Below are 26,383 nucleotides of genomic sequence, written 5' to 3'. Positions count from 1 at the left end.
GGTCCAGAGAGCAGTTGCTGATCAGCGTAGCACACTCTCAGGAAGTGTTGCGTCAGCACGGCTGGATTCTGAACATTCCAAAGTCGCTGATTCCTGCGACGCGTCTGCCCTTCCTGGGCATGATTCTGGACACAGACCAGAAGAAGGTGTTTCTCCCGGAGGAGAAGGCTCAGGAGCTCGTGACTCTGGTCAGAGACCTCCTAAAGCCAAAACAGGTGTCGGTGCATCACTGCACACGAGTCCTGGGAAAGATGGTGGCGTCCTACGAAGCCATTCCCTTCGGCAGGTTCCATGCGAGGATCTTTCAGTGGGATCTTCTGGACAAGTGGTCCGTATCGCATCTTCAGATGCATCGGATGATCACCATGTCCCCCAGGGCCAGGGTGTCTCTTCTGTGGTGGCTGCAAGGTGCTCACCTCCTCGAGGGCCGCAGATTCGGCATACAGGACTGGGTCCTGGTGACCACGGATGCAAGCCTCCGAGGGTGGGGGGCAGTCACTCAAGGAAGGAACTTCCAAGGGCTGTGGTCAAGTCAGGAGACTTGTCTGCACATAAATATCCTGGAGCTACGGGCCATATACAACGCACTGAGTCAAGCGGAGCCTCTGCTTCGAGACCAACCAGTGCTGATTCAGTCAGACAACATCACGGCAGTCGCTCATGTAAACCGCCAGGGCGGCACAAGAAGCAGGGTGGCAATGGCGGAAGCCACCAGGATTCTTCGTTGGGCGGAAAATCACGTGCAAGCACTGTCAGCAGTGTTCATTCCGGGAGTGGACAACTGGGAAGCAGACTTCCTCAGCAGACACGACCTCCACCCGGGAGAGTGGGGACTTCATCAAGAAGTCTTCACGCAGATTGTAAATCGATGGGAACTGCCACAGGTGGACATGATGGCGTCCCGCCTCAACAAAAAATTAAAGAGGTATTGCGCCAGGTCAAGGGACCCTCAGGCGATAGCTGTGGACGCACTGGTGACACCATGGGTATTCCAGTCGGTCTATGTGTTTCCTCCTCTTCCTCTCATACCCAGGGTACTGAGAATCGTAAGAAAAAGAGGAGTGAGAACAATACTCATTGTTCCGGATTGGCCAAGAAGGACTTGGTACCCGGAACTGCAAGAAATGCTCACAGAGGACCCATGGCCTCTGCCTCTCAGACAGGACCTGTTGCAACAGGGGCCCTGTCTGTTCCAAGACTTACCGCGGCTGCGTTTGATGGCATGGCGGTTGAACGCCGGATCCTAGCAGAAAAGGGCATTCCGGATGCAGTTATTCCTACGCTGATAAAGGCTAGGAAGGACGTGACAGCGAAACATTATCACCGTATATGGCGAAAATATGTTGCTTGGTGTGAGGCCAGGAAGGCCCCTACAGAGGAATTCCAGCTGGGTCGATTCCTGCACTTCCTACAGTCTGGTGTGACTATGGGCCTAAAATTAGGGTCCATAAAGGTCCAGATTTTGGCCCTATCCATTTTCTTTCAAAAAGAACTGGCTTCATTGCCTGAGGTTCAGACGTTAAGGGAGTGCTGCATATTCAGCCTCCTTTTGTGACACCAGTGGCACCTTGGGATCTTAAGTTCTTAACGTGGTCTTGGGTTTCCTGAAATCCCACTGGTTTGAGCCACTTAAGACAGTGGAGCTAAAGTATCTCACGTGGAAAGTGGTCATGCTGTTGGCCTTAGCCTCAGCTAGGCGTGTGTCAGAATTGGCGGCTTTGTCATGTAAAAGCCCCTATCTGGTTTTCCATATGGATAGGGCAGAATTGCGGACTCGTCCGCAGTTTCTGCCAAAGGTGGTGTCATCTTTTCATTTGAACCAACCCATTGTGGTGCCTGCGGCTACTCGTGACTTGGAGGACTCCAAGTTGCTTGATGTAGTCAGGGCTTTGAAGATCTATGTGGCCAGGACGGCTGGAGTCAGGAAAACTGACTCGCTGTTTATCCTGTATGCATCCAACAAGCTGGGTGCTCCTGCTTCAAAGCAAACCATAGCTCGCTGGATCTGTAACACGATTCAGCAGGCTCATTCTGCGGCTGGATTGCCGCATCCAAAATCAGTGAAAGCCCATTCCACAAGGAAGGTGGGCTCTTCTTGGGTGGCTGCCCGAGGGGTCTGGGCATTACAGCTTTGCCGAGCTGCTACTTGGTCGGGTTCAAACACATCTGCAAAATTCTACAAGTTTGATACCCGGGCTGAGGAGGACCTGGTGTTTGCCCATTCGGTGCTGCAGAGTCATCCGCACTCTCCCGCCCGTTTGGGAGCTTTGGTATAATCCCCATGGTCCTTACGGAGTCCCCAGCATCCACTAGGACGTTAGAGAAAATAAGAATTTACTCACTGGTAATTCTATTTCTCGTAGTCCGTAGTGGATGCTGGGCGCCCGTCCCAAGTGCAGACTTACTTCAATACGTGTATATAGTTATTGCTTAACAAAGGGTTATGGTTATGTAGCATCGGTTGAGTGATGCTCAGTTGTTGTTCATACTGTTAACTGGGTAAGTTTATCACAAGTTGTACAGTGTGATTGGTGTGGCTGGTATGAGTCTTACCCTGGATTCCAAAATCCTTTCCTTGTAATGTCAGCTCTTCCGGGCACAGTTTCCTTAACTGAGGTCTGGAGGAGGGGCATAGAGGGAGGAGCCAGTGCACACCAGATAGTACTGAATCTTTCTTTAGAGTGCCCAGTCTCCTGCGGAGCCCGTCTATTCCCCATGGTCCTTACGGAGTCCCCAGCATCCACTACAGACTACGAGAAAAATATATTGTTTCTTAATATATTATATACTATATTCACATTGTTTACCTGTATTAATGAAAATGTGTGGGTTTTTTTCACTTGAGCCATTTCTTTCATGTGTGTGCTTTGCCGTTAGTCACACCAATCTACAGTGCTCTTGGTTACTAGTAGGGTGTTTGGTACTCCATTAATATACATCATTTATTATACAGACACACATTTTTCATACATTTGTGTTATTCTATACAGTTTTTTCACATGATATTTTTCTGACAGCGCTGAGACGTCTTTTGCTGAAGTCGTGAGCGACACCTGTGTGAGAACCGTTGCTTTCACTCTTCTTCATGTTCCTCATTTACCCACATGCTTCTGCTTTCATGTCCTTACTGTGCTTCTATAGTAGAAAACGCCTTTTAGAATTTGTAGTAATTGTGTTATTATTTCTAGATGAATAATGAGGCATCTTTATGGTCTGTAAAGTCTCATTATTTGTCACAACGTCAGAAATCAGTGACTCAGGAGTCTTATAGGACAGGACATCCGCTGACTCCTAGTTTGTCACTTTCCATTCTTATTATCACTGGGGTACGTGCAGGGCCGGCGCTACCACTAGGCAGCTTTAGGCAGCTGGCTAGGGCGGCAGCCGCTGGAGGGCGCCTCTTATTTAGCCCAACATTAAAATGAAAGACGTTTCTTTAACATCTTTCACCTACTGTACCTGATGCCGGTGACAGCAGCGGCCGCCACTTTTCCCCCCGCAACCCAAAGCACTGTTCATTTTTTACTTAATATTTCCAGGGGGGAGGTGATTGAGAACAAGCGCACGTGCAATCAGAGGCAGCAGGTGCCCGCTCCTCACCAGCGGCACGGTAACACCGCCAGCGGCGCTCCGGAGCCAGTGACAGCAACGGGGAGCATTGCCTCCCCGCCAGCAGCAGCAGCGCCAACCTGGCTGGCGGGACCATGAGCCGGTAGACATTGGCAGCTACAAGGAGCAGTAACCCAGCCAGCGGTAAGATTACTTTGTGGTGATGCGGCATCCGGAGTAGGGCTGCATGGAGGAGTCACTCCCCGAGAACGTGGTAGTGGTCACAGTGTGCCCTGGCTACATATATGTATGGACTATGGAGGCAGTCAGTGTATTTATGTATGAGAGAGGTAGGGTATGGATATATATGTGCATGGATGTATGTTTGAGAGGCTATGTATGAGAGAGGCTGTATATGTATGTACAGTATGTATGAGAGAGGCCGTATATTTATGTATGTATGAGAGAGGCCGTATATGTATGTATGAGAGAAGCTGTATATGTATGTATGTATGAGAGAAGCTGTATATGTATGTATGTATGAGAGAGGCTGTATATGTATGTATGAGAGAAGCTGTATATGTATGTATGTATGAGAGAGGCTGTATATGTATGTATGTATGTATGTATGAGAGAGGCCATATATGTATTTATGTATGAGAGGCCGTATATCATACTTACCAACATTGTATGTCTCCTCTCCGGGAGAAGCCCGGAGAGGAGACGCTGCAGGTGTCTTCGGGGGCGGGGCCGGACTGTGACATCACTAAGCCCCGCCCCCGCATCGGGAAATGCCGCGATTCGCGGGTCCACGAGGGAGGGGGCGGGGCTAAAATGACGCGATTTGCGTCATTTTAACCCCTTCTCCACCCGACGGACCTGCGAATGCGGGAGGTTATCTCTCCATCCTGCTCGCATCACTAGGGTGCGAGCAGGATGCGGGAGACCTGCCCACTCTTCCGGGCGTGCGGGGGGCTACCCCAAAAAACAGGAGCCTCCCGCAGCTTCCGGGAGAGTAGGTAAGTATGCCGTATATGTATGTATGTATGTATGTATGTATGAGAGGCCGTATATGTATGTATGTATGTATGTATGTATGAGAGAGGCCGTATATTTATGTATGTATGAGAGAGACCGTATATTTATGTATGTATGAGAGAGACCGTATATTTATGTATGTATGAGAGAGGCCGTATATGTATGTATGAGAGAGGCCGTACATTTATGTATGTATGAGAGAGGCCGTATATTTATGTATGTATGAGAGAGACCGTATATTTATGTATGTATGAGAGAGGCCGTATATTTATGTATGTATGAGAGAGGCCGTATATGTATGTATGAGAGAGGCCGTATATTTATATATGTATGAGAGAGGCCGTATATGTATGTATGAGAGAGGCCGTATATTTATGTATGTATGAGAGAGGCCGTATATGTATGTATGAGAGAGGCCGTATATGTATGTATGTATGTATGTATGTATGAGAGCGGCCGTATATGTATGTATGTATGTATGTATGTATGTATGTATGAGAGAGGCCGTGTATGTACGTATGTATGTATGTATGAGAGAGGCCGTATATTTATGTATGTATGAGAGAGGCCATATATGTATGTATGAGAGAGGCCATATATGTATGTATGAGAGAGGCCGTATATGTATGTATAAGAGAGGCCGTATATGTATATATGTATGTATGAGAGAGGCCGTATATGTATATATGTATGTATGAGAGAGGCCATATATGTATGTATGTATGTATGAGAGAGGCCGTGTATGTATGTATGTATGTATGTATGTATGAGAGAGGCCGTATATGTATGTATGTATGTATGTATGAGAGAGGCCGTATATGTATGTATGTATGTATGAGAGAGGCTATGTATGTATGTATGTATGTATGTATGTATGAGAGAGGCCGTATATTTATGTATGTATGACAAAGGCCATATATGTATGTATGAATGAGAGAGGCCGCACATGTATGTATACAGTATACAAGGAAGTGCAATGTTGTGTGTGTATGTATGTATATATATATATATATGTGTGAGAGGCAGTATATGGATGTACATATGTGAGAGGCAATGTATATATGAGAGACAGTGGATGGATGGATGAAAGAGGCTACGTACGTACATATGCACGTACAAACGAGAGAGGCAGTGTACATATGTATGTATATGAGAGGTATTGTATATATGTATGCATATGAGAGGCAGTGTATGTATAAATGTATATACGAGAGAGGCAGTGTATTTATGAATGTATATATGAGAGAGGCAGTGTACGTACGAATGAGAGAGGCAGTGTATGTATGAATGTATATATGAGAGAGGCAGGGTATGTATGTGAGAGGCAGTGTATGTATGGATGTATATATGAGAGAGGCAGGGTATGTATGTGAGAGGCAGTGTATGTATGGATGTATATATGAGAGAGGCAGGGTATGTATGTGAGAGGCAGTGTATGTATGGATGTATGTATATATGAGAGAGGCAGGGTATGTATGTGAGAGGCAGTGTATGTATGAATGTATATATGAGAGAGGCAGGGTATGTATGTATATGAGAGGCAGTGTATGTATGAATGTATATATGAGAGGCAGTGTATGTATAAATGTATATATGAGAGGCAGGGTATGTATGTATGTATGTATGTATGTGAGAGGCAGTGTATGTATGAATGTATATATGCAGTGGCGGAACTAGCGAGCGGTGGGCCCAGGTGCGACAAAATGCTTTGGCCCCCCCCCCCCCAACCCATCCAAGTCCACCCCCTCACCCCTGGAGAGGATCTGGTGAGAGGGACCTGCTAAGCGCCAGAGAAATGGATACCTAGCAACAGTGCCGTAACTAGACATTTTATCACTGTGTGCAAGAAACGGCATCGGAGCCCCACCCCTGCATGCAAAACGGGCAGTGCGCGCCGTAGGCGCGCGCAAAAATACTTCGTGGCGTAGCTTCGTGGGGAAGGGGTGTGGCCACAAAATAATACCAATTCATAAAACTGTGCACAGTAGTCTCCATTATTCAAATTACGCCGCAGAGTAGCACCACTACACCAGGTAGAGACCCTTTTACACCTTACGGCGGACAGATTCCTCTTTTTACACATTACGGCAGACAGCGTCCCCTTTTTACACATTACGGCAAACAACGTCCCCCTTTTTACACATTACGGCAGACAGCGTGCACTTTTTACACATAACGGCAGACAGCGTCCCCTTGTTACACATAGCGGCAGACAGCATACACTTTTTACACATAACGGCAGACAGCGTGCCCTTGTTACACATAGCGGCAGACAGCGTGCCCTTGTTACACATAGCGGCAGACAGCGTACACTTTTCTCTAACGTCCTAGTGGATGCTGGGAACTCCGAAAGGACCATGGGGAATAGCGGCTCCGCAGGAGACTGGGCACAACTAAAGAAAGCTTTAGGTCACCTGGTGTGCACTGGCTCCTCCCACTATGACCCTCCTCCAAGCCTCAGTTAGATTTTTGGCTGGCAAATATATCACAATATATAGCCCCAGAGGCTATATATGTGATAAATACCCCTGCCAGAATCCATTAAAAAGCGGGAGAAAAGTCTGCGGAAAAAAAAAAAATTCACTCAGTTATAGTGTTAATCCCCACATTATATAGCGCTCTGGTGTGTGCTGGCATTCTCTCTCTCTGTCTCCCCAAAGGGCTTTGTGGGATCCTGTCCTCAGTCAGAGCATTCCCTGTGTGTGTGCGATGTGTCGGTACGGCTGTGTCGACATGTTTGATGAGGAGGCTTATGTGGTGACGGAGCAGATGCCGATAAATGTGATGTCGCCCCCTGTGGGGCCGACACCAGAGTGGATGGATAGGTGGAAGGTATTAACCGACAGTGTCAACTCCTTACATAAAAGGATGACGTAACAGCTGTGGGACAGCCGGCTTCTCAGCCCGCGCCTGCCCAGGCGTCTCAAAGGCCATCAGGGACTCAAAAACGCCCGCTCCCTCAGATGGCAGACACAGATGTCGACACGGAGTCTGACTCCAGTGTTGACAAGGTTGAGACATATATACAAAATCCACTAGGAACATCCGTGACTTGATCCCGGCAATAAAAAATGTGTTACACATTTCTGACATTAACCCAAGTACCTCTAAAAAAGGGTTTTATGTTTGGGGAGAAAAAGCAGGCAGTGTTTTGTTCCCCCATCAGATGAGTGAATGAAGTGTGTGAAAAAGCGTGGGTTCCCCCGATAAGAAACTGGTAATTTCTAAAAAGTTACTGATGGCGTACCCTTTCCCGCCAGAGTATAAGTTACGCTGGGAGATATCCCCTAAGGTGGATAAGGTGCTCACACGGTTGTCAAAAAAGGTGGCACTGCCGTCTTAGGATACGGCCACTTTGAAGGTACCTGTTGATAAAAAGCAGGAGGCTATCCTGAAGTCTGTATTTACACACTCAGGTACTAGACTGAGACCTGCAGATAGTGCTGCTGCAGCGTGGTCGGTGACCCTGTCAAACAGGGATACTAGTTGGCTAACATAAGAACATATTAAAGACGTCGTCTTATATATGAGGGATGCACAGAGGGATATTTTGCCGGCTGGCATCCAAAATAAATGTAATGTCCATTCTATCAGGAGGGTATTAGAGACCCGTCACTGGACAGGTGATGCTGACTTTAAAAGGAGCATAGAGATTCTGCCTTATAAGGGTGAGGAATTATTTGGGTATGGTCTCTGGGACCTCGTATCCACAGCAACAGCTGGGAAGAAATTTTTTTACCTCAGGTTTCCTCACAGACTAAGAAAGCACTGTATTATCAGGTACAGTCCTTTCGGCTTCAGAAAAGCAAGCGGGTCAAAGGCGCTTCCTTTCTGCACAGAGACAAGGGAAGAGGGAAAAAGCTGCACCAGTCAGCCAGTTCCCAGAATCAAAATTCTTCCCCCGCTTCCTCTGAGTCCACCGCATGACGCGGGGGCTCCACAGGCGTAGCCAGGTACGGTGGGGGGCCGCCTCAAAAATTTCAGCGATCAGTGGGCTCGCTCACAGATGGATCCCTGGATCCTTCAAGTGGTATCTCAGGGGTACAAGCTGGAATTCGAGATGTCTCCCCCCCGCCGTTTCCTCAAATCTGCCTTGCCGACAACTCCCTCAGGCAGGGAGGCTGTGCTAGAGGCAATTCACAAGCTGTATTCCCAGCAGGTGATAGTCAAGGTGCCCCTACTTCAACAAGGACGGGGTTACTATTCCACACTGTTTGTGGTACCGAAACCGCACGGTTCGGTGTGACCCATTTTATATTTGAAATCCTTGAACACATACATAAAAAATTCAAGTTCAAGATGGAATCGCTCAGGGCGGTTATTGCAAGCCTGGACGAGGGGGATTACATGGTATCCCTGGACATCAAGGATGCTTACCTGCATGTCCCCATTTACCATCCTCACCAGGAGTACCTCAGATTTGTGGTACAGGATTGCCATTACCAAGTCCAGACACTGTCGTTTGGACTGTACACGGCACCGAGGGTGTTTACCAAGGTAATGGCCGAAATGATGATACTCCTTCGAAAAAAGGGAGTTTTAATTATCCCGTTCTTGGACGATCTCCTTATAAAGGCGAGGTCCAAGGAGCAGTTGTTAGTCGGGGTAGCACTATCTCGGGAAGTGCTACAACAGCACGGTTGGATTCTAAACATTCCAAAGTCACAGCTGGTTCCTACGACACGTCTACTGTTCCTGGGGATGGTTCTGGACACAGACCAGAAAAAAGTGTTTCTCCCGGAGGAGAAAGCCAAGGAGCTGTCATCTCTAGTCAGAGACCTCCTGAAGCCGAAACAGGTATCGGTGCCTCATTGCACGCGAGTCCTGGGAAAAATGGTAGCTTCCTACGAAGCAATCCCATTCGGCAGGTTCCATGCAAGAACTTTTCAGTGGGACCTGTTGGACAAGTGGTCCGGATAGCATTTTCAGATGCATCGGCTGATAACCCTGTCTCCAAGGACCAGGGTATCTCTACTGTGGTGGCTGCAGAGTGCCCATCTTCAAGAGGGCCGCAGGTTCGGCATACAGGACTGGGTCCTGGTGACCACGGATGCCAGCCTTCGAGGCTGGGGGGCAGTCACACAGGGAAGAAACTTCCAGGGACTTTGGTCAAGTCAGGAGACTTCCATACACATAAATATTCTGGAACTGAGGGCCATTTACAATGCCCTGAGTCAGGCAAGGCCTCTGCTTCAAAACCAGCCGGTACTGATCCAATCAGACAACATCACGGCAGTCGCCCATGTAAACCGACAGGGCGGCACAAGAAGCAGGATGGCGATGGCAGAAGCCACAAGGATTCTCCGATGGGCGGAAAATCACGTGTTAGCACTGTCAGCAGTGTTCATTCCGGGAGTGGACAACTGGGAAGCAGACTTTCTCAGCAGGCACGACCTCCACCCGGGAGAGTGGGGACTTCATCCAGAAGTCTTCACACTGATTGTAAATCGTTGGGAACGGCCACAGGTGGACATGATGGCGTCCCGCCTAAACAAAAAACTAGAGAGATATTGCGCCAGGTCAAGGGACCCTCAGGCGATAGCTGTGGACCCTCTAGTGACACCGTGGGTGTACCAGTCAGTTTATGTGTTCCCTCCTCTGCCTCTCATACCAAAGGTACTGAGAATAATAAGAAAACGAGGAGTAAGAACAATACTCGTGGTTCCGGATTGGCCAAGACGAGCGTGGTACCCGGAACTTCAAGAGATGATCTCAGAGGACCCATGGCCTCTGCCGCTCAGACAGGACCTGCTGCAGCAGGGGCCCTGTCTGTTCCAAGACTTACCGCGGCTGCGTTTGACGGCATGGCGGTTGAACGCCGGATCCTAAAGGAAAAGGGCATTCCGGAGGAAGTCATTCCTACGCTGATTAAAGCCAGGAAAAGATGTAACTGCAAAATATTATCACCGCATATGGCGGAAATATGTTGCTTGGTGTGAGGCCAGAAAGGCCCCAACAGAGGAATTTCAGCTGGGTCGATTTCTGCACTTCCTACAGTCAGGAGTGACTATGGGCCTAAAATTAGGCTCCATTAAGGTGCAGATCTCGGCTCTGTCGATTTTCTTCCAAAAAGAACTAGCTTCACTACCTGAAGTTCAGACATTTGTAAAAGGAGTGCTGCATATTCTCAGCCCCCTTTTGTGCCTCCAGTGGCACCTTGGGATCTCAACGTGGTGTTGAATTTCCTAAAATCACATTGGTTTGAGCCACTAAAAACCGTGGATCTAAAATATCTCACGTGGAAAGTGGTCATGTTATTGGCCTTGGCTTCGGCCAGGCGTGTATCAGAATTGGCGGCTTTGTCATGTAAAAGCCCTTATCTGATTTTCCATATGGATAGGGCAGAATTGAGGACTCGTCCCCAGTTTCTCCCTAAGGTGGTATCAGCTTTTCACTTGAACCAACCTATTGTAGTGCCTGCGGCTACAAGGGACTTGGTGGATTCCAAGTTACTGGACGTAGTCAGGGCCTTGAAAATTTATGTTTCCAGGACGGCTAGAGTCAGAAAAATTGACTCGCTATTTATCCTGTATGCACCCAACAAACTGGGTGCTCCTGCTTCTAAGCAGACTATTGCTCGCTGGATTTGTAGCACAATTCAGCTGGCGCATTCTGCGGCTGGACTGCCGCATCCTAAATCAGTAAAAGCCCATTCCACAAGGAAGGTGGGCTCATCTTGGGCGGCTGCCCGAGGGGTCTCGGCTTTACAACTTTGCCGAGCTGCTACTTGGTCAGGGGCAAACACGTTTGCAAAATTCTACAAATTTGATACCCTGGCTGAGGAGGACCTTGAGTTCTCTCATTCGGTGCTGCAGAGTCATCCGCACTCTCCCGCCCGTTTGGGAGCTTTGGTATAATCCCCATGGTCCTTTCGGAGTTCCCAGCATCCACTAGGACGTTAGAGAAAATAAGATTTTACTCACCGGTAAATCTATTTCTCGTAGTCCGTAGTGGATGCTGGGCGCCCATCCCAAGTGCGGATTGTCTGCAATACTTGTACATAGTTATTGTTAACAAAAGGGTTATTGTTGAGCCATCTGTTGAGAGGCTCAGTGTTTTCATACTGTTAACTGGGTATAGTATCACGAGTTATACGGTGTGATCAGGGCCGGTGCAAGGTGTCTTGGCACCCTAGGCAAAACTACTGCCTGCTGCCCCCAACACCACCAATTACCCACTTTCCCAGACAGTAAGGTGAAAGTGCATGGACGGCTTCTTATATGTTTCCCAGCCGTATAACTGCATCGAGTACAACAAGAATGTCTCTCTCAGAGACATCCTTATTTGATGGGCACACTCAGATTCTGGCTCTCTACCCAGTTGCCTATCTCTTTCCATTTCATTCTGTCTCTCATACATACTGTACATACATATCCATACACTGCCTATTTCATATATACATTCATACATACACTGCCTCTCATATATACATTCATACATACACTGCCTATTTCATATATACATTCATACATACTCTGTCTCTCTCATATTCCTTCACACTATCTAATTTTTCTGTGTCTCTCATTCTCGCTCTCTTTTACACACATACTATCTCCCTTTATTTCTGCCACTCACCTCTATCTCTTATACATACATATATACATTCATACACTGCCTCTCTCATATATACCTTCATACATACAGTACACTGCCTCTTATATATACATTCATACTGTACATACACTGCCTCCCCCATATGTATGTACGTACATACACTGCCTCTCTCATATATACATTCATACATACACTGCCTCTCACATACATGCATACATTCATACACTGCCTCTCACATACATTCATACACTGCCTCTCACATACATACATACATACATACATACATACATACATACATACATACACTGCCTCTCATATATACATTCATACATACACTGCCTCTTATATACATACATACACACACTGCCCCTCACATACATACATACACTGCTTCTCACATACATACATACATACATACATAGCCTCTTATATATACATTCATACATAGACTGCCTCTCATATACATACATACACTGCCTCTCTCATATATACATTCATACATACACTGTCTCATATATACATTCATACATACACTGCCACTCATATACATACATACACTGCCTCTCTCATATATACATTCATATATACACTGTCTCTCATATACATACACTGCCCCTCTCGTATATACATTCTTAAATACACTGCCTCTCTCATTCGTATGTACGTATGTACGTACGTACGTACGTACGTACGTACGTACGTACATACACTGCCTCATATATACATTCATAAATACACTTCCTCTCTCGTATATACATTTATACATACTCTGCCTCTCATATACATACATATATACAATGCCTCTCATATACATACATATATACACTGCCTCTTTCGTACGTACGTAGCCTCTTTCATCCATCCATCCATACACTGTCTCTCTCATATATACATTCATACATACACACACTGCCTCTCACATTATATATATATATATATATATATATATATACATATACACACATATACACACACCATTGCACTGCCTTGTATACTGTATACATACATATGCGGCCACTCTCATTCATACATACACACACACGGCCTCTCTCATACATAAATACATACATACATACATACATACATGGCCTCTCATCATACATACATACATACATATACGGCCTCTCTCATACATCCATAAATACACGGCCTCTCATATATACACAGCCTCTCTCATACATATACATATATGGCCTCTCTCATACATGGCCTCTCATCATACATACATACATACATACATACATGGCCTCTCTCATACATATATATATGGCCTCTCTCATACATACACACATACATGGCCTCTCTCATACGTACACACATACATGGCCTCTCTCATACATACATACGTACACACACACACATTATATATATATATAGATATATATATATATATATATATATAGATAGATATAGATATATATATATATATATATATATATATACGGTCTCCCTCATACATACATACATACATACATACATACATACATACATACATACATATATGGCCTCTCTCATACATACATATACGGCCTCTCTCATACATGCATACATATACGGCCTCTCTCATTCATACATGCATGCATACATACATACATACATACATACATAGCCTCTCTCATACATACTTACATACATACACGGCCTCTCTCATACATAAATAGCCTCTATCATACATACATACATCCATAAATACATACATACATAGCCTCTATGATATCATACATACATCCATACATATATATCCATAAATCCATACCCTGCCTCTCTCATACATAAATACACTGACTGCCTCCATAGTCCATACATATATGTAGCCAGGGCAAACTGTGACCTCTACCACGTTCTCGGGGAGTGACTCCTCCAGGAAGCCACTACTCCGGAATGGATGCCGCATCAGCACAAAGGACATCTTACCGCTGGCCGGGTTGGCGTGGGGGGGTTACTGCTCCCTGCAGCTGCCTGCAAACGTCTATCGGCTCATGGTCCCGGCGGCCTGGTTAGCGCTGCTGCTGGCGGGGAGGCACTGCTCCCCGTTGCGGTCACCGGCTACATAACGCCGCTGGCGGTGAGGAGCGGGCACCTGCTGCCTCTGACTGCATACGCGGCGCGCTTGTCCTCAATCCCCCCCCCTTTAAAAATATTAAGGAAAAAATGGGTTGCTGGGGGAAAAGTGGCTGCCGCCCTGCCCTGTCACCAGCATCTGGTATAGTGGATGAAAGATGTTAAAGAAACATCTTTCATTTTAATGTTGGCCTGAATAAGAGGCGCCCTCCAGCGGCTGCCGCCCTAGCCAGCTGCCTAAAGCTGCCTAGTGGTAGCGCCGGCCCTGGGTGTGATTGGTGTGGCTGGTATGAGTCTTACCCGGGATTCAAAATCCTTCCTTATTGTGTCAGCTCTTCCGGGCACTGTGTCCTAACTGAGGCTTGGAGGGGGGTCATAGTGGGAGGAGCCAGTGCACACCAGGTGACCTAAAGCTTTCTTTAGTTGTGCCCAGTCTCCTGCGGAGCCGCTATTCCTCATGGTCCTTTCGGAGTTCCCAGCATCCACTACGGACTACGAGAAATAGATTTACCGGTGAGTAAAATCTTATTTTTACACATAACGGCAGACAGCATACACTTTTTACACATTACGGCAGACAGCGTGCCCTTGTTACACATTACGGCAGACAGCGTCCCCCTTTTTACACATTACGGCAGGCAGATTCCCCCTTTTTACACATTGCGGCAGGCAGATTCCCCATTTTTACACATCGCGGCAGGCAGATTCCCCATTTTTACACATTGCGGCAGGCAGATTGCCCCTTTTTACACATTGCGGCAGGCAGATTCCCCTTTTTTACACATTGCGGCAGGCAGATTCCCCCTTTTTTACACATTGCGGCAGTCAGATTCCCCCTTTTTACACATTGCGGCAGGCAGATTCCCCCTTTTTACACATTGCGGCAGGCAGATTCCCCTTTTTTACACATTGCGGCAGGCAGATTCCCCCTTTTTACACATTGCGGCAGACAGTCCCAAGAAAGACAGAAAGACAGACAGACAGACAGACAGAAAGAAAGAAAGAAAGAAAGAAAGAAAGAAAGAAAGAAAGAAAGAAAGAAAGAAAAGAAGTATACTTACCCTCTCCGCTGGCTCAGGCTCCTCGGTGCAGCTTTTGGTCACTCACGATTCCCGAGCAGGAGAGAAGGAGGAGAAGGGAGGTGGAGGAGGGAGCCGCAGCAGCGCTGTGCTATTGGTGGAGGCGCTGCTGCTGCTGCCCCTCTGCTTCACTATAGGCTGTTCTCGGAAGACAGCCTATAGTGAAGCAGAGGGGCAGCAGCAGCAGCGCCTCAACCAGTAACAAAGCGCTGCTGCGGATCCCTCCTCCACCTCCCTCCTCCTCCTTCCCCCGTACCGCTGCTCCTCTCCTCTCCTCTCTGGGCGGCTGTGCGCTGCGGGCAGCGGTTGCCCGCAGCGCACAGCGGCATGTAATGAGTCAGTTTGACTCATTACATGCTTTGGGCCCCTGGACAGAGGCGGGCCCCAGTGCAATGCACTGGTTGCACTGGCGGTAGTTCCGCCTCTGTATATATGAGAGGAGGCAGTGTATGTACGTACATACATATGGGAGAGGCAGTGTATGTATGATTGTATATATGAGAGGCAGTGTAATGTATGTATGAATGTATATATGAGAGGCAGTGTACTGTATGTATGAATGTATATGAGAGAGGCAGTGTATGTATGACTGTATATATGAGAGAAGCAGTGTATGGATGTATATATGTATGTATAAGAGATAGAGGTGTGTGGCAGAAATAAAGGGAGATAGTAAGTGTGTAAAAGAAAGCGAGAATGAGAGAGACAGAAAAAGTATATAGATGTGAAGGAATATGAGCGAGACAGAGTATGTATGAATGTATATATGAAATAGGCAGTGTATGGATATGTATGTACAGTATGTATGAGAGACGGAATGAAATAGAAAGAGATAGGCAACTGGGTAGAGTGACAAAAACCATATAGATGATAGCGGCGCTAATAGTAGGCAATTAGATCAATATAAACATATATATATATATATATATATATATATATATATAGGAAAAAGGCATGGACCGGCACTCCCACAGCTCCAATCAATTGCCCCGGTGCCCTCTGAGGTAATGTTGAATATACGGAGAAGCTGTGAAGCATTCAGCGGCACTCGAGGTCTTTTTAAATAAACAACTGTATTAAAAAATCACAGCATAAAGCCAACGTTTCGGGACTGACACGTCCCTTTGTCAAGGTGCACTCACCTTGACAAAGGGACGTGTCAGTCCCGAAACGTTGGCTTTATGCTGTGATCTTTTAATACAGTTGTTTATTTAAAAAGACCTCGAGTGCCGCTGAATGCTTCACAGCTTCTCCGTATATATATACATTCTCTAACGTCCTAAGTGGATGCTGGGGACTCCGTCAGGACCATGGGGAATAGCGGCTCCGCAGGAGACAGGGCACAAAAATAAAGCTTTAGGATTAGGTGGTGTGTACTGGCTCCTCCCCCTATGACCCTCCTCCAAGCCTCAGTTAGGTTTTTGTGCCCGTCCGAGCAGGGTGCAATCTAGGTGGCTCTCCTAAAGAGCTGCTTAGAAAAAGTTTTTAGGTTTTTTATTTTCTGTGAGTCCTGCTGGCAACAGGCTCACTGCATCGAGGGACTTAGGGGAGAGAATTTCAACTCACTTGCGTGCAGGATGGATTGGATTCTTAGGCTACTGGACACCATTAGCTCCAGAGGGAGTCGGAACACAGGTCTCACCCTGGGGTTCGTCCCGGAGCCGCGCCGCCGACCCCCCTTACAGATGCTGAAGATTGAAGGTCCGGAAACAGGCGGCAGAAGGCTCTTCAGTCTTCATGAAGGTAGCGCACAGCACTGCAGCTGTGCGCCATTGTTGTCACACACTTCACACCAAGCGGTCACGGAGGGTGCAGGGTGCTGCTGGGGGCGCCCTGGGCAGCAATATTTAATACCTTTATGGCAAAAGAATACATCACATATAGCCATTGAGGCTATATGTGTGTATTTAACCCATGCCAGATATCTAAAACTCCGGGAGAAAAGCCCGCCGAAATAGGGGGCGGGGCTTATTCTCCTCAGCACACAGCGCCATTTTCCTGCTCAGCTCCGCTGTGAGGAAGGCTCCCAGGACTCTCCCCTGCACTGCACTACAGAAACAGGGTAAAACAGAGAGGGGGGGCATTTTTTTGGCGATATTTTGATATATTTAAGCTGCTATAAGGAACAACACTTATATAAGGTTGTTCCCATATATATTATAGCGCTTGGGTGTGTGCTGGCAAACTCTCCCTCTGTCTCCCCAAAGGGCTAGTGGGGTCCTGTCTTCGATAAGAGCATTCCCTGTGTGTCTGCTTTGTGTCGGTACGTGTGTGTCGACATGTATGAGGACGATGTTGGTGTGGAGGCAGAGCAATTGCCGATAATGGTGATGTCACCCCCCAGGGAGTCGACACCGGAATGGATGGCTTTGTTTATGGAATTACGTGATAATGTCAGCACATTACAAAAATCAGTTGACGACATGAGACGGCCGGCAAACCAGTTAGTACCTGCCCAGGCGTCTCAGACACCGTCAGGGGCTGTAAAGCGCCCTTTACCTCAGTCGGTCGACACAGACCCAGACACAGACACTGAATCTAGTGTCGACGGTGATGAAACAAACGTATTTTCAAGTAGGGCCACACGTTATATGATCACGGCAATGAAGGAGGCTTTGCATATCTCTGATACTGCAAGTACCACAAAAAGGGGTATTATGTGGGGGGTGAAAAAACTACCTGTAGTTTTTCCTGAATCAGAGGAATTAAATGATGTATGTGATGAAGCGTGGGTTAACCCAGATAGAAAAGTGCTAATTTCAAAAAAGTTATTAGCATTATACCCTTTCCCGCCAGAGGTTAGGGCGCGCTGGGAAACACCCCCTAGGGTGGATAAGGCGCTCACACGCTTATCAAAACAAGTGGCGTTACCGTCTCCTGATACGGCCGCCCTCAGGGATCCAGCTGATAGGAGACTGGAAACTACCCTAAAAAGTATATACACACATACTGGTGTTATACTGCGACCAGCCATCGCCTCAGCCTGGATGTGCAGTGCTGGGGTCGTCTGGTTGGATTCCCTGACTAAAAATATTGATACCCTGGATAGGGACAGTATTTTATTGACTATAGAGCAATTAAAGGATGCTTTCCTTTATATGCGAGATGCTCAGAGAGATATTTGCACTCTGGCATCGAGAGTAAATGCGATGTCCATATCTGCCAGAAGGAGTTTATGGACGCGACAGTGGTCAGGTGATGCGGATTCCAAACGACATATGGAAGTATTGCCGTATAAAGGGGAGGAATTATTTGGCGTCGGTCTATCGGATCTGGTGGCCACGGCAACTGCCAGAAAATCCACCTTTTTACCTCAGACCCCCTCCCAACAGAAAAAGACACCGTCTTTTCAGCCGCAGTCCTTTCGGTCCTATAAGAACAAGCGGACAAAAGGACAGTCATATCTGCCTCGGGGCAGAGGAAGGGGTAAGAGAGGGCAGCAAGCAGCCCCTGCCCAGGAACAGAAGCCCTCTCAGGGTTCTGCAAAGCCCTCAGCATGACGCTGGGGCCTTACAAGCGGACTCAGGAGCGGTGGGGGGTCGACTCAAGAATTTCAGCGCACAGTGGGCTTGCTCACAGGTGGACCCCTGGATCCTGCAGGTAGTATCTCAGGGTTACAGGTTGGAATTCGAGAAGTCTCCCCCTCGCAGGTTCCTAAAGTCTGCTTTGCCAACGTCTCCCTCAGACAGGGCGACGGTATTGGAAGCCATTCACAAGCTGTTTTCTCAGCAGGTGATAGTCAAGGTACCCCTCCTACAACAGGGAAAGGGGTATTACTCCACGCTATTTGTGGTACCGAAGCCGGACGGCTCGGTAAGACCTATTCTAAATCTGAAATCTTTGAACCTGTACATACAAAAATTCAAGTTCAAGATGGAGTCACTCAGAGCAGTGATAGCGAATCTGGAAGAAGGGGACTTTATGGTGTCCCTGGACATAAAGGATGCTTACCTGCATGTCCCAATTTGCCCTTCACATCAAGGGTACCTCAGGTTCGTGGTGCAAAACTGTCATTATCAGTTTCAGACGCTGCCGTTTGGATTGTCCACGGCACCTCGGGTCTTTACCAAGGTAATGGCCGAAATGATGATTCTTCTGCGAAGAAGAGGCGTATTAATTATCCCTTACTTGGACGATCTCCTGATAAGGGCAAGGTCCAGAGAACAGCTGGAGGACGGAGTAGCACTAACCCAACTAGTGCTGCAACAACACGGGTGGATTCTGAATTTTCCAAAATCTCAGTTGACCCCGACGACACGTCTGCTGTTCCTGGGAATGATTCTGGACACGGTTCAGAAAAAGGTGTTTCTTCCGGAGGAGAAAGCCAGGGAGTTATCCGAACTTGTCAGGAACCTCCTAAAACCAGGGAAAGTGTCTGTGCATCAATGCACAAGAGTCCTGGGAAAGATGGTGGCTTCTTACGAAGCGATTCCATTCGGCAGATTCCACGCACAAACTTTTCAGTGGGATCTGCTGGACAAATGGTCCGGATCACATCTGCAGATGCATCAGCGGATAACCTTATCGCCACGGACAAGGGTGTCTCTTCTGTGGTGGTTGCAGAGTGCTCATCTGTTAGAGGGCCGCAGATTCGGCATACAGGACTGGGTCCTGGTGACCACGGATGCCAGTCTGAGAGGCTGGGGAGCGGTCACACAGGGAAGAAACTTCCAGGGAGTATGGTCAAGCCTGGAGATGTCTCTTCACATAAATATACTGGAGCTAAGAGCGATTTACAATGCTCTAAGTCTGGCAAAACCCCTGCTTCAGGGTCAGCCGGTGTTGATCCAGTCGGACAACATCACGGCAGTCGCCCACGTAAACAGACAGGGCGGCACAAGAAGCAGGACAGCAATGGCAGAAGCTGCAAGGATTCTTCGCTGGGCGGAAGATCATGTGATAGCACTGTCAGCAGTATTCATTCCGGGAGTGGACAACTGGGAAGCAGACTTCCTCAGCAGGCACGATCTACACCCGGGAGAGTGGGGACTTCATCCAGAAGTCTTCCACATGATTGTGAACCGTTGGGAAAAACCAATGGTGGATATGATGGCGTCCCGCCTCAACAAAAAACTGGACAGGTATTGCGCCAGGTCAAGAGACCCTCAGGCAATAGCTGTGGACGCTCTGGTAACACCGTGGGTGTTCCAGTCAGTGTATGTGTTCCCTCCTCTGCCTCTCATACCAAAAGTACTGAGAATTATACGGCAAAAGGGAGTAAGAACGATACTAGTGGCTCCGGATTGGCCAAGAAGAACTTGGTACCCGGAACTTCAAGAGATGCTCACGGAGGATCCGTGGCCTCTACCTCTAAGACGGGACCTGCTTCAGCAGGGACCGTGTCTATTCCAAGACTTACCGCGGCTGCGTTTGACGGCATGGCGGTTGAACGCCGAATTCTAAGGGAAAAAGGCATTCCGGAAGAGGTCATTCCTACACTGGTAAAAGCCAGGAAGGAGGTGACTGCACAACATTATCACCGCATTTGGAGAAAATATGTTGCGTGGTGTGAGGCCAGGAAGGCCCCCACGGAGGAATTTCAACTGGGTCGATTCCTACATTTCCTGCAAACAGGATTGTCTATGGGCCTCAAATTGGGGTCCATTAAGGTTCAAATTTCGGCCCTGTCGATTTTCTTCCAGAAAGAATTGGCTTCAGTTCCTGAAGTCCAGACTTTTGTAAAAGGAGTACTACATATACAGCCCCCGGTTGTGCCCCCAGTGGCACCGTGGGATCTTAATGTAGTCTTGGATTTTCTAAACAAATCCCATTGGTTTGAGCCGCTCAAATCGGTGGAGTTGAAGTATCTTACATGGAAAGTAACCATGCTACTGGCCCTGGCTTCAGCCAGGAGGGTATCAGAATTGGCGGCTTTATCATATAAGAGCCCATATCTGATTTTCCATACGGACAGGGCAGAACTGCGGACGCGTCCTCATTTTCTGCCTAAGGTGGTGTCAGCGTTTCACCTGAACCAGCCTATTGTGGTGCCTGCGGCTACTAACGATTTGGAGGATTCCAAGTTGTTGGACGTGGTCCAGGCATTGAAAATATATATTTCAAGAACGGCGGGAGTCAGAAAGTCTGACTCACTGTTTATATTGTATGCACCCAACAAGATGGGTGCTCCTGCGTCTAAGCAGACGATTGCTCGTTGGATTTGTAGCACAATTCAACTTGCACATTCTGTGGCAGGCTTGCCACAACCTAAATCTGTCAAGGCCCATTCCACAAGGAAAGTGGGCTCATCCTGGGCGGCTGCCCGGGGGGTCTCGGCATTACAACTCTGCCGAGCTGCTACTTGGTCAGGGGCAAACACGTTTGCAAAATTCTACAAATTTGATACCCTGGCTGAGGAGGACCTTGAGTTCTCTCATTCGGTGCTGCAGAGTCATCCGCACTCTCCCGCCCGTTTGGGAGCTTTGGTATAATCCCCATGGTCCTGACGGAGTCCCCAGCATCCACTTAGGATGTTAGAGAAAATAAGAATTTACTTACCGATAATTCTATTTCTCGTAGTCCGTAGTGGATGCTGGGCGCCCATCCCAAGTGCGGATTGTCTGCAATACTTGTACATAGTTATTGTTACAAACAAATTCGGGTTGTTATTGTTGTGAGCCGTCTGTTCAGAGGCTCCTACGTTTGTCATACTGTTAACTGGGTTCAGATCACAAGTTATACGGTGTGATTGGTGTGGCTGGTATGAGTCTTACCCGGGATTCAATATCCTTCCTTATTGTGTACGCTCGTCCGGGCACAGTATCCTAACTGAGGCTTGGAGGAGGGTCATAGGGGGAGGAGCCAGTACACACCACCTAATCCTAAAGCTTTATTTTTGTGCCCTGTCTCCTGCGGAGCCGCTATTCCCCATGGTCCTGACGGAGTCCCCAGCATCCACTACGGACTACGAGAAATAGAATTATCGGTAAGTAAATTCTTATTATTGTCTACAAGGAGTGTGCCATCAGTTCCTAGTGCCTATTCCGCACACCTATCTGCAGTCCATACATTTAAAGGAACAGACACCACTAAATCTAGCAGCACTATTGGTTATTCTTGGTATTTTAACTTTTTTATTCTTCACTGTTTGTAATGAATTGTTCTTATTAAATTTTTAAAGAAAATTCACCCTTCATTCCATCCATCTATTTGTGGTATATATTTATATTGATCTAATTGCCTACTATTAGCGCCGCTATCATCTATATGGTTTTTGTTGTTTATTCACAGGATTGACTAATCTTGTAACTATAGCGGCAGCTTAATTAGAACAACAGCCCGTTTGCACCTGAACCTAACCTTGGTTAAAATTTAAACTGGGTAGAGTGCCAGAATCTGTTAAGGGAGAGCCACTGAGTGTGCCCAACAAATAAGGATGTCTCTGAGAGAGACATTCTTGTTGTACTCAATGCAGTTAGACGGCTGGGAAACATATAAGAAGCCGTCCATGCACTTTCACCTTATTGACTGGGAAAGTGGGTAATTGGTGTTGTTGGGGGGCAGCAGGCAGAAGTTTTGCCTAGGGTGCCAAGAAACCTTGCACCGGCCCTGGGTACGTGCATTACATAAGGCCTTACACCTACTACTGTAGCATGTAAATGAGTCTGACAGTGTAAGCCGTTAGGCCAATGTCAGTATAATCACCCGCGTTTCACTTGGGCTGGGTGCGTTACAGCACAGTTTTTCGGACACTTTTTCCTTTGTTGTTTACGCTTGATGCAAATCAAGCACACTGAGGTCAATGAAGGGACTTTGGGCCTAATTCAGATCTGATTGCTCGCTAGCTAGTTATTGCAGCGCTGCGATCAGATAGTCGCCGCCTATAGGGGAGTGTATTTTAACTGTGTAAGTGTGCAACCGCATGTGCAGCCGCCCTGTACATAAAGTTTGTTCAGTTTCTGAGTAGGTCTGACCTTACTCAGCCGCTGCGATCACTTCAGCCTATTTGCGCCCGGAATTGACGTCAGACACCCGCCCTGCAAACGCTTTGACACGCCTGCGTTTTTCCAACCACTCCCAGAAAACGGGCAGTTGCCACCAACAAACGCCTTCTTCCTGTCAATCTCCTTGCGAACAGCTGTGTGAATTGTTTCTTCGCTAGAACCAGTGCACAACAACGATCCGCTTTGTAACCGTACGGCGCGCCTGCGCATTGCGGTGCGTACGCATGCGCAGTAGTTACCTGATCACTGCGCAGCGAAAAACAGATCAGAATTAGGCCCTTTATTCACCTCCCGAATGCAACTAAGTAAAATAGCTAGTTGGCACCCATATAGCAAACGGGTGGTCTTCAGTTTCCCGGCTGTCGGGATCCCGGCGCACAGTATGCCGGCGCCGGAATCTCGACAGCCGGCATACCGACACTTTTTGTCCCTCTTGGGGGTCCACGACTCCCCTGGAGGGAGAATAGATAGCGTGGCCACCGTGCCCGCAGCGTGGTGAGCGCAGCATGGTGAGCACAGCGAGCCCACAAGCGGCTCATTTGTGCTCGCCCAGTGGTCGTGATTCCGGCGCCGGTATGATGGCCACCGGCTTACCCTACCACGCCCATAGCAAACACATTGATCTAGACATTTGTTTGCATCTTTGTTTGGACATGCTTTACTAAGTGCACCAGTGGGTATAAGTCCTTCGTGTGTCTTACTAGTGTGCTAAGCGTTCTGATAAGGAATGATGCATATGACATAGCGCTCACTCTCCCCAGCAGGGAGGTAGTTATTGTATGTACATCACACTATATAACAGCCTTTTCCTGTTGTTTAGTAAAGGATGCTCATAAGCTGAAAGACCCAGGATGGAAAGATGAGAGTGGAAGGGACGCCAGGAAATGTGTCCAGCGGCCTCAGAGCAGTAGGCAACAGATGCAGACGTCCTCCAGCTACTTCTTATCATTGCCCAGCGACAGTCCAGTCCACACTCTCATAAAGATGGTGAGTTTGTACCACAAGCAGTGGTATGCTTACCCAGTCTATATGGTCCCATTCTAAATATGTGTATAATGGCCGTGTGCAGTAAACAGATTCAAAGTTACACACAAGTCAGCTGCAATTACCATTACACTGTGTACACAGCTCTAAATGTGGATGGTATATGCATGTGCAGGTCCTATAACTAGACCTGGCTGTATAGTCATCATTATTATGATCAAGCACTTGCATGAGCCCTGACTTTTGTCTAAGAGATCCATCTGAAATCAGAGGTATCTCACAGCTCAGCATAGCCAATTGGGTCTGCGACAGTCAAATCACTCAACTTAGCAATTGCCCTCAACACACCATCAGTCAACTAAGGCTATATGCAAGCCCCCTGTTACCATCCAGTTATGCCCCTGGAGCCACAAGTGGCGATGTGACTGAATCTCCCATAGATACATGTGTGCCCAGCTACGGAGCATGTACTAAGAATTGTAAGATCCACCCGCAAAGCGCACTTGAGAGCAAATCTGGGTCGCTGTAGTCATTATCAAGTCTTCCGTCAAATTAGAAGCTCAGTAATGCTTTTACTCTCTATTCCCCCCCCCCCCCCCCCCCCCACACACACACAAAATCCATTGAATGAGTGCACGGTCAGGTTATTCAGTGTAATAAACAGTATGAGATGACTTAAACAGAGCAGATCAGCACCAGCATTACCAGACTCTAGCTGTGCCCACCAGCACTGATGGTCAAGAAAGTAGACTTATGAATGGGTAATAGACAAGCCATGTGACTTACTGGGATGATAGAATTATGGACACACTGAAGGAATATGTGGGGGGTGTGAGCTGTAATGTTATACTAACGTGGGTAGTAGAAAACAATGTAATGTGACCGTTCGTTGATCATCTGAGGTGTTTATACATTCCATTCAATGTAACATAAAGAACTTTAAAAACATGGAATAGATGGAAAGACTGGTACCCAGGAGAGGCACCGTGGAAGTGAGGTAACATACTGTGAAGATAGAAGTCACCCCAGATCACTGGTCGTCTGTAAACACGCTCCTGTGCCTCTGCTTACATGCTCAATGTGATGTCAGCACTCTTAGGACAGGACACCTATAATCAACAGGTCTCCACATATAATGGCATCGTGTGTCTCTGCATATTAAGCATAGGTTATTATGCTAGCCTGTGCTATGACCTCAGATGCCAGCCTATACCACTACATAGTATGCATATCTGTAAAAACAACTACCCTGCCGGGCTCCTTATATACCCACCTGTCTACAATTAAGTATCCAGCAATGTTCCCAGCGTGATAGTTTTCAGTGTTGGTAATGCCCAGTAATTTCAATAAAAGTAATGCTCAGTACGACCCATTACCAGTAACATTCTGTAAATCACCTTTCTCTTACGTCCTAGAGGATGCTGGGGTCCACATTAGTACCATGGGGCATAGACGGGTCCACTAGGAGCCATTGGCACTTTAAGAGTTTGAGTGTGGGCTGGCTCCTCCCTCTATGCCCCTCCTACCAGACTCAGTTTAGAAAATGGGCCCGGAGGAGCCGGTCACAGCTAGGGGAGCTCTCCTGAGTTTTCCTAGTAAAATGTTGTTTTAGAGTTTTTTGTTTTACAGGGAGGCTGCTGGCAACAGCCTCCCTGCAGCGAGGGACTGAGGGGGGGAGCAGTGTCCGCCCTTCGGGGCCTGAGCCACTGTCTCTGCTGACTGGACACTGAGCTCCAGAGGGGTCTGATCGTTCTCCGCCACAGGGGACCGCTCGCCCCAGCAGCATGCCGCCACCCCCTTGCAGAGCTGAAGAATCGGTGGCGAGTGAGACACCGACCCCCCTAGCAAGCGGGGGGTCGGTGTGAAGATGGCGGCTACAGGGTAGGAGCGCAGTATTAACTGCGCTCTGGGGATGGCTCAGCGGTACATGGTGCGGCGCTGTGAGGGGCGCCCTGAGCCAGCGCTACACGCTACACTGGTCCAGAAGCCTGTCGGGGTCCCAGGATCTCAGCCAGTACTAAATCCTCAGGCCAGTATAAGCAGAAGAAGAGCAGGAAGACAGTGCCATTTTGGGGGCAGAGCATCTCAGAGCGGACCCAGCCGCGTTTCAGCGCCATTTTCCTGCCTGCACAGCGCTGACCAAGAAAGAAGGTCCCTCCACAGCAACTCCAGCTA

General features: G+C 47.6%; 1 protein-coding gene across 3 annotated transcripts in view; it reads left to right on the top strand.

Moving 5' to 3' along the window:
• Nucleotides 1–26,383, top strand: part of LOC134965935 (uncharacterized) — a 241,633-nt gene that overhangs the window by 200,708 nt on the left and 14,542 nt on the right. For all 3 annotated transcript variants that reach the window (XM_063942338.1, XM_063942339.1, XM_063942340.1), the window contains one exon: nucleotides 24,045–24,211. In XM_063942338.1, the coding sequence (XP_063798408.1) occupies nucleotides 24,045–24,211 (167 nt within the window). The remainder of the gene's footprint in view (nucleotides 1–24,044; nucleotides 24,212–26,383) is intronic.

Source organism: Pseudophryne corroboree, chromosome 10 (assembly GCF_028390025.1).
Source record: "Pseudophryne corroboree isolate aPseCor3 chromosome 10, aPseCor3.hap2, whole genome shotgun sequence".
NCBI classification, from domain to species: Eukaryota; Metazoa; Chordata; class Amphibia; order Anura; family Myobatrachidae; genus Pseudophryne; species Pseudophryne corroboree.
The sequence above is the reverse complement of the archived record's forward strand: the minus strand, read 5'-3'. Positions and strand labels throughout refer to the sequence as shown.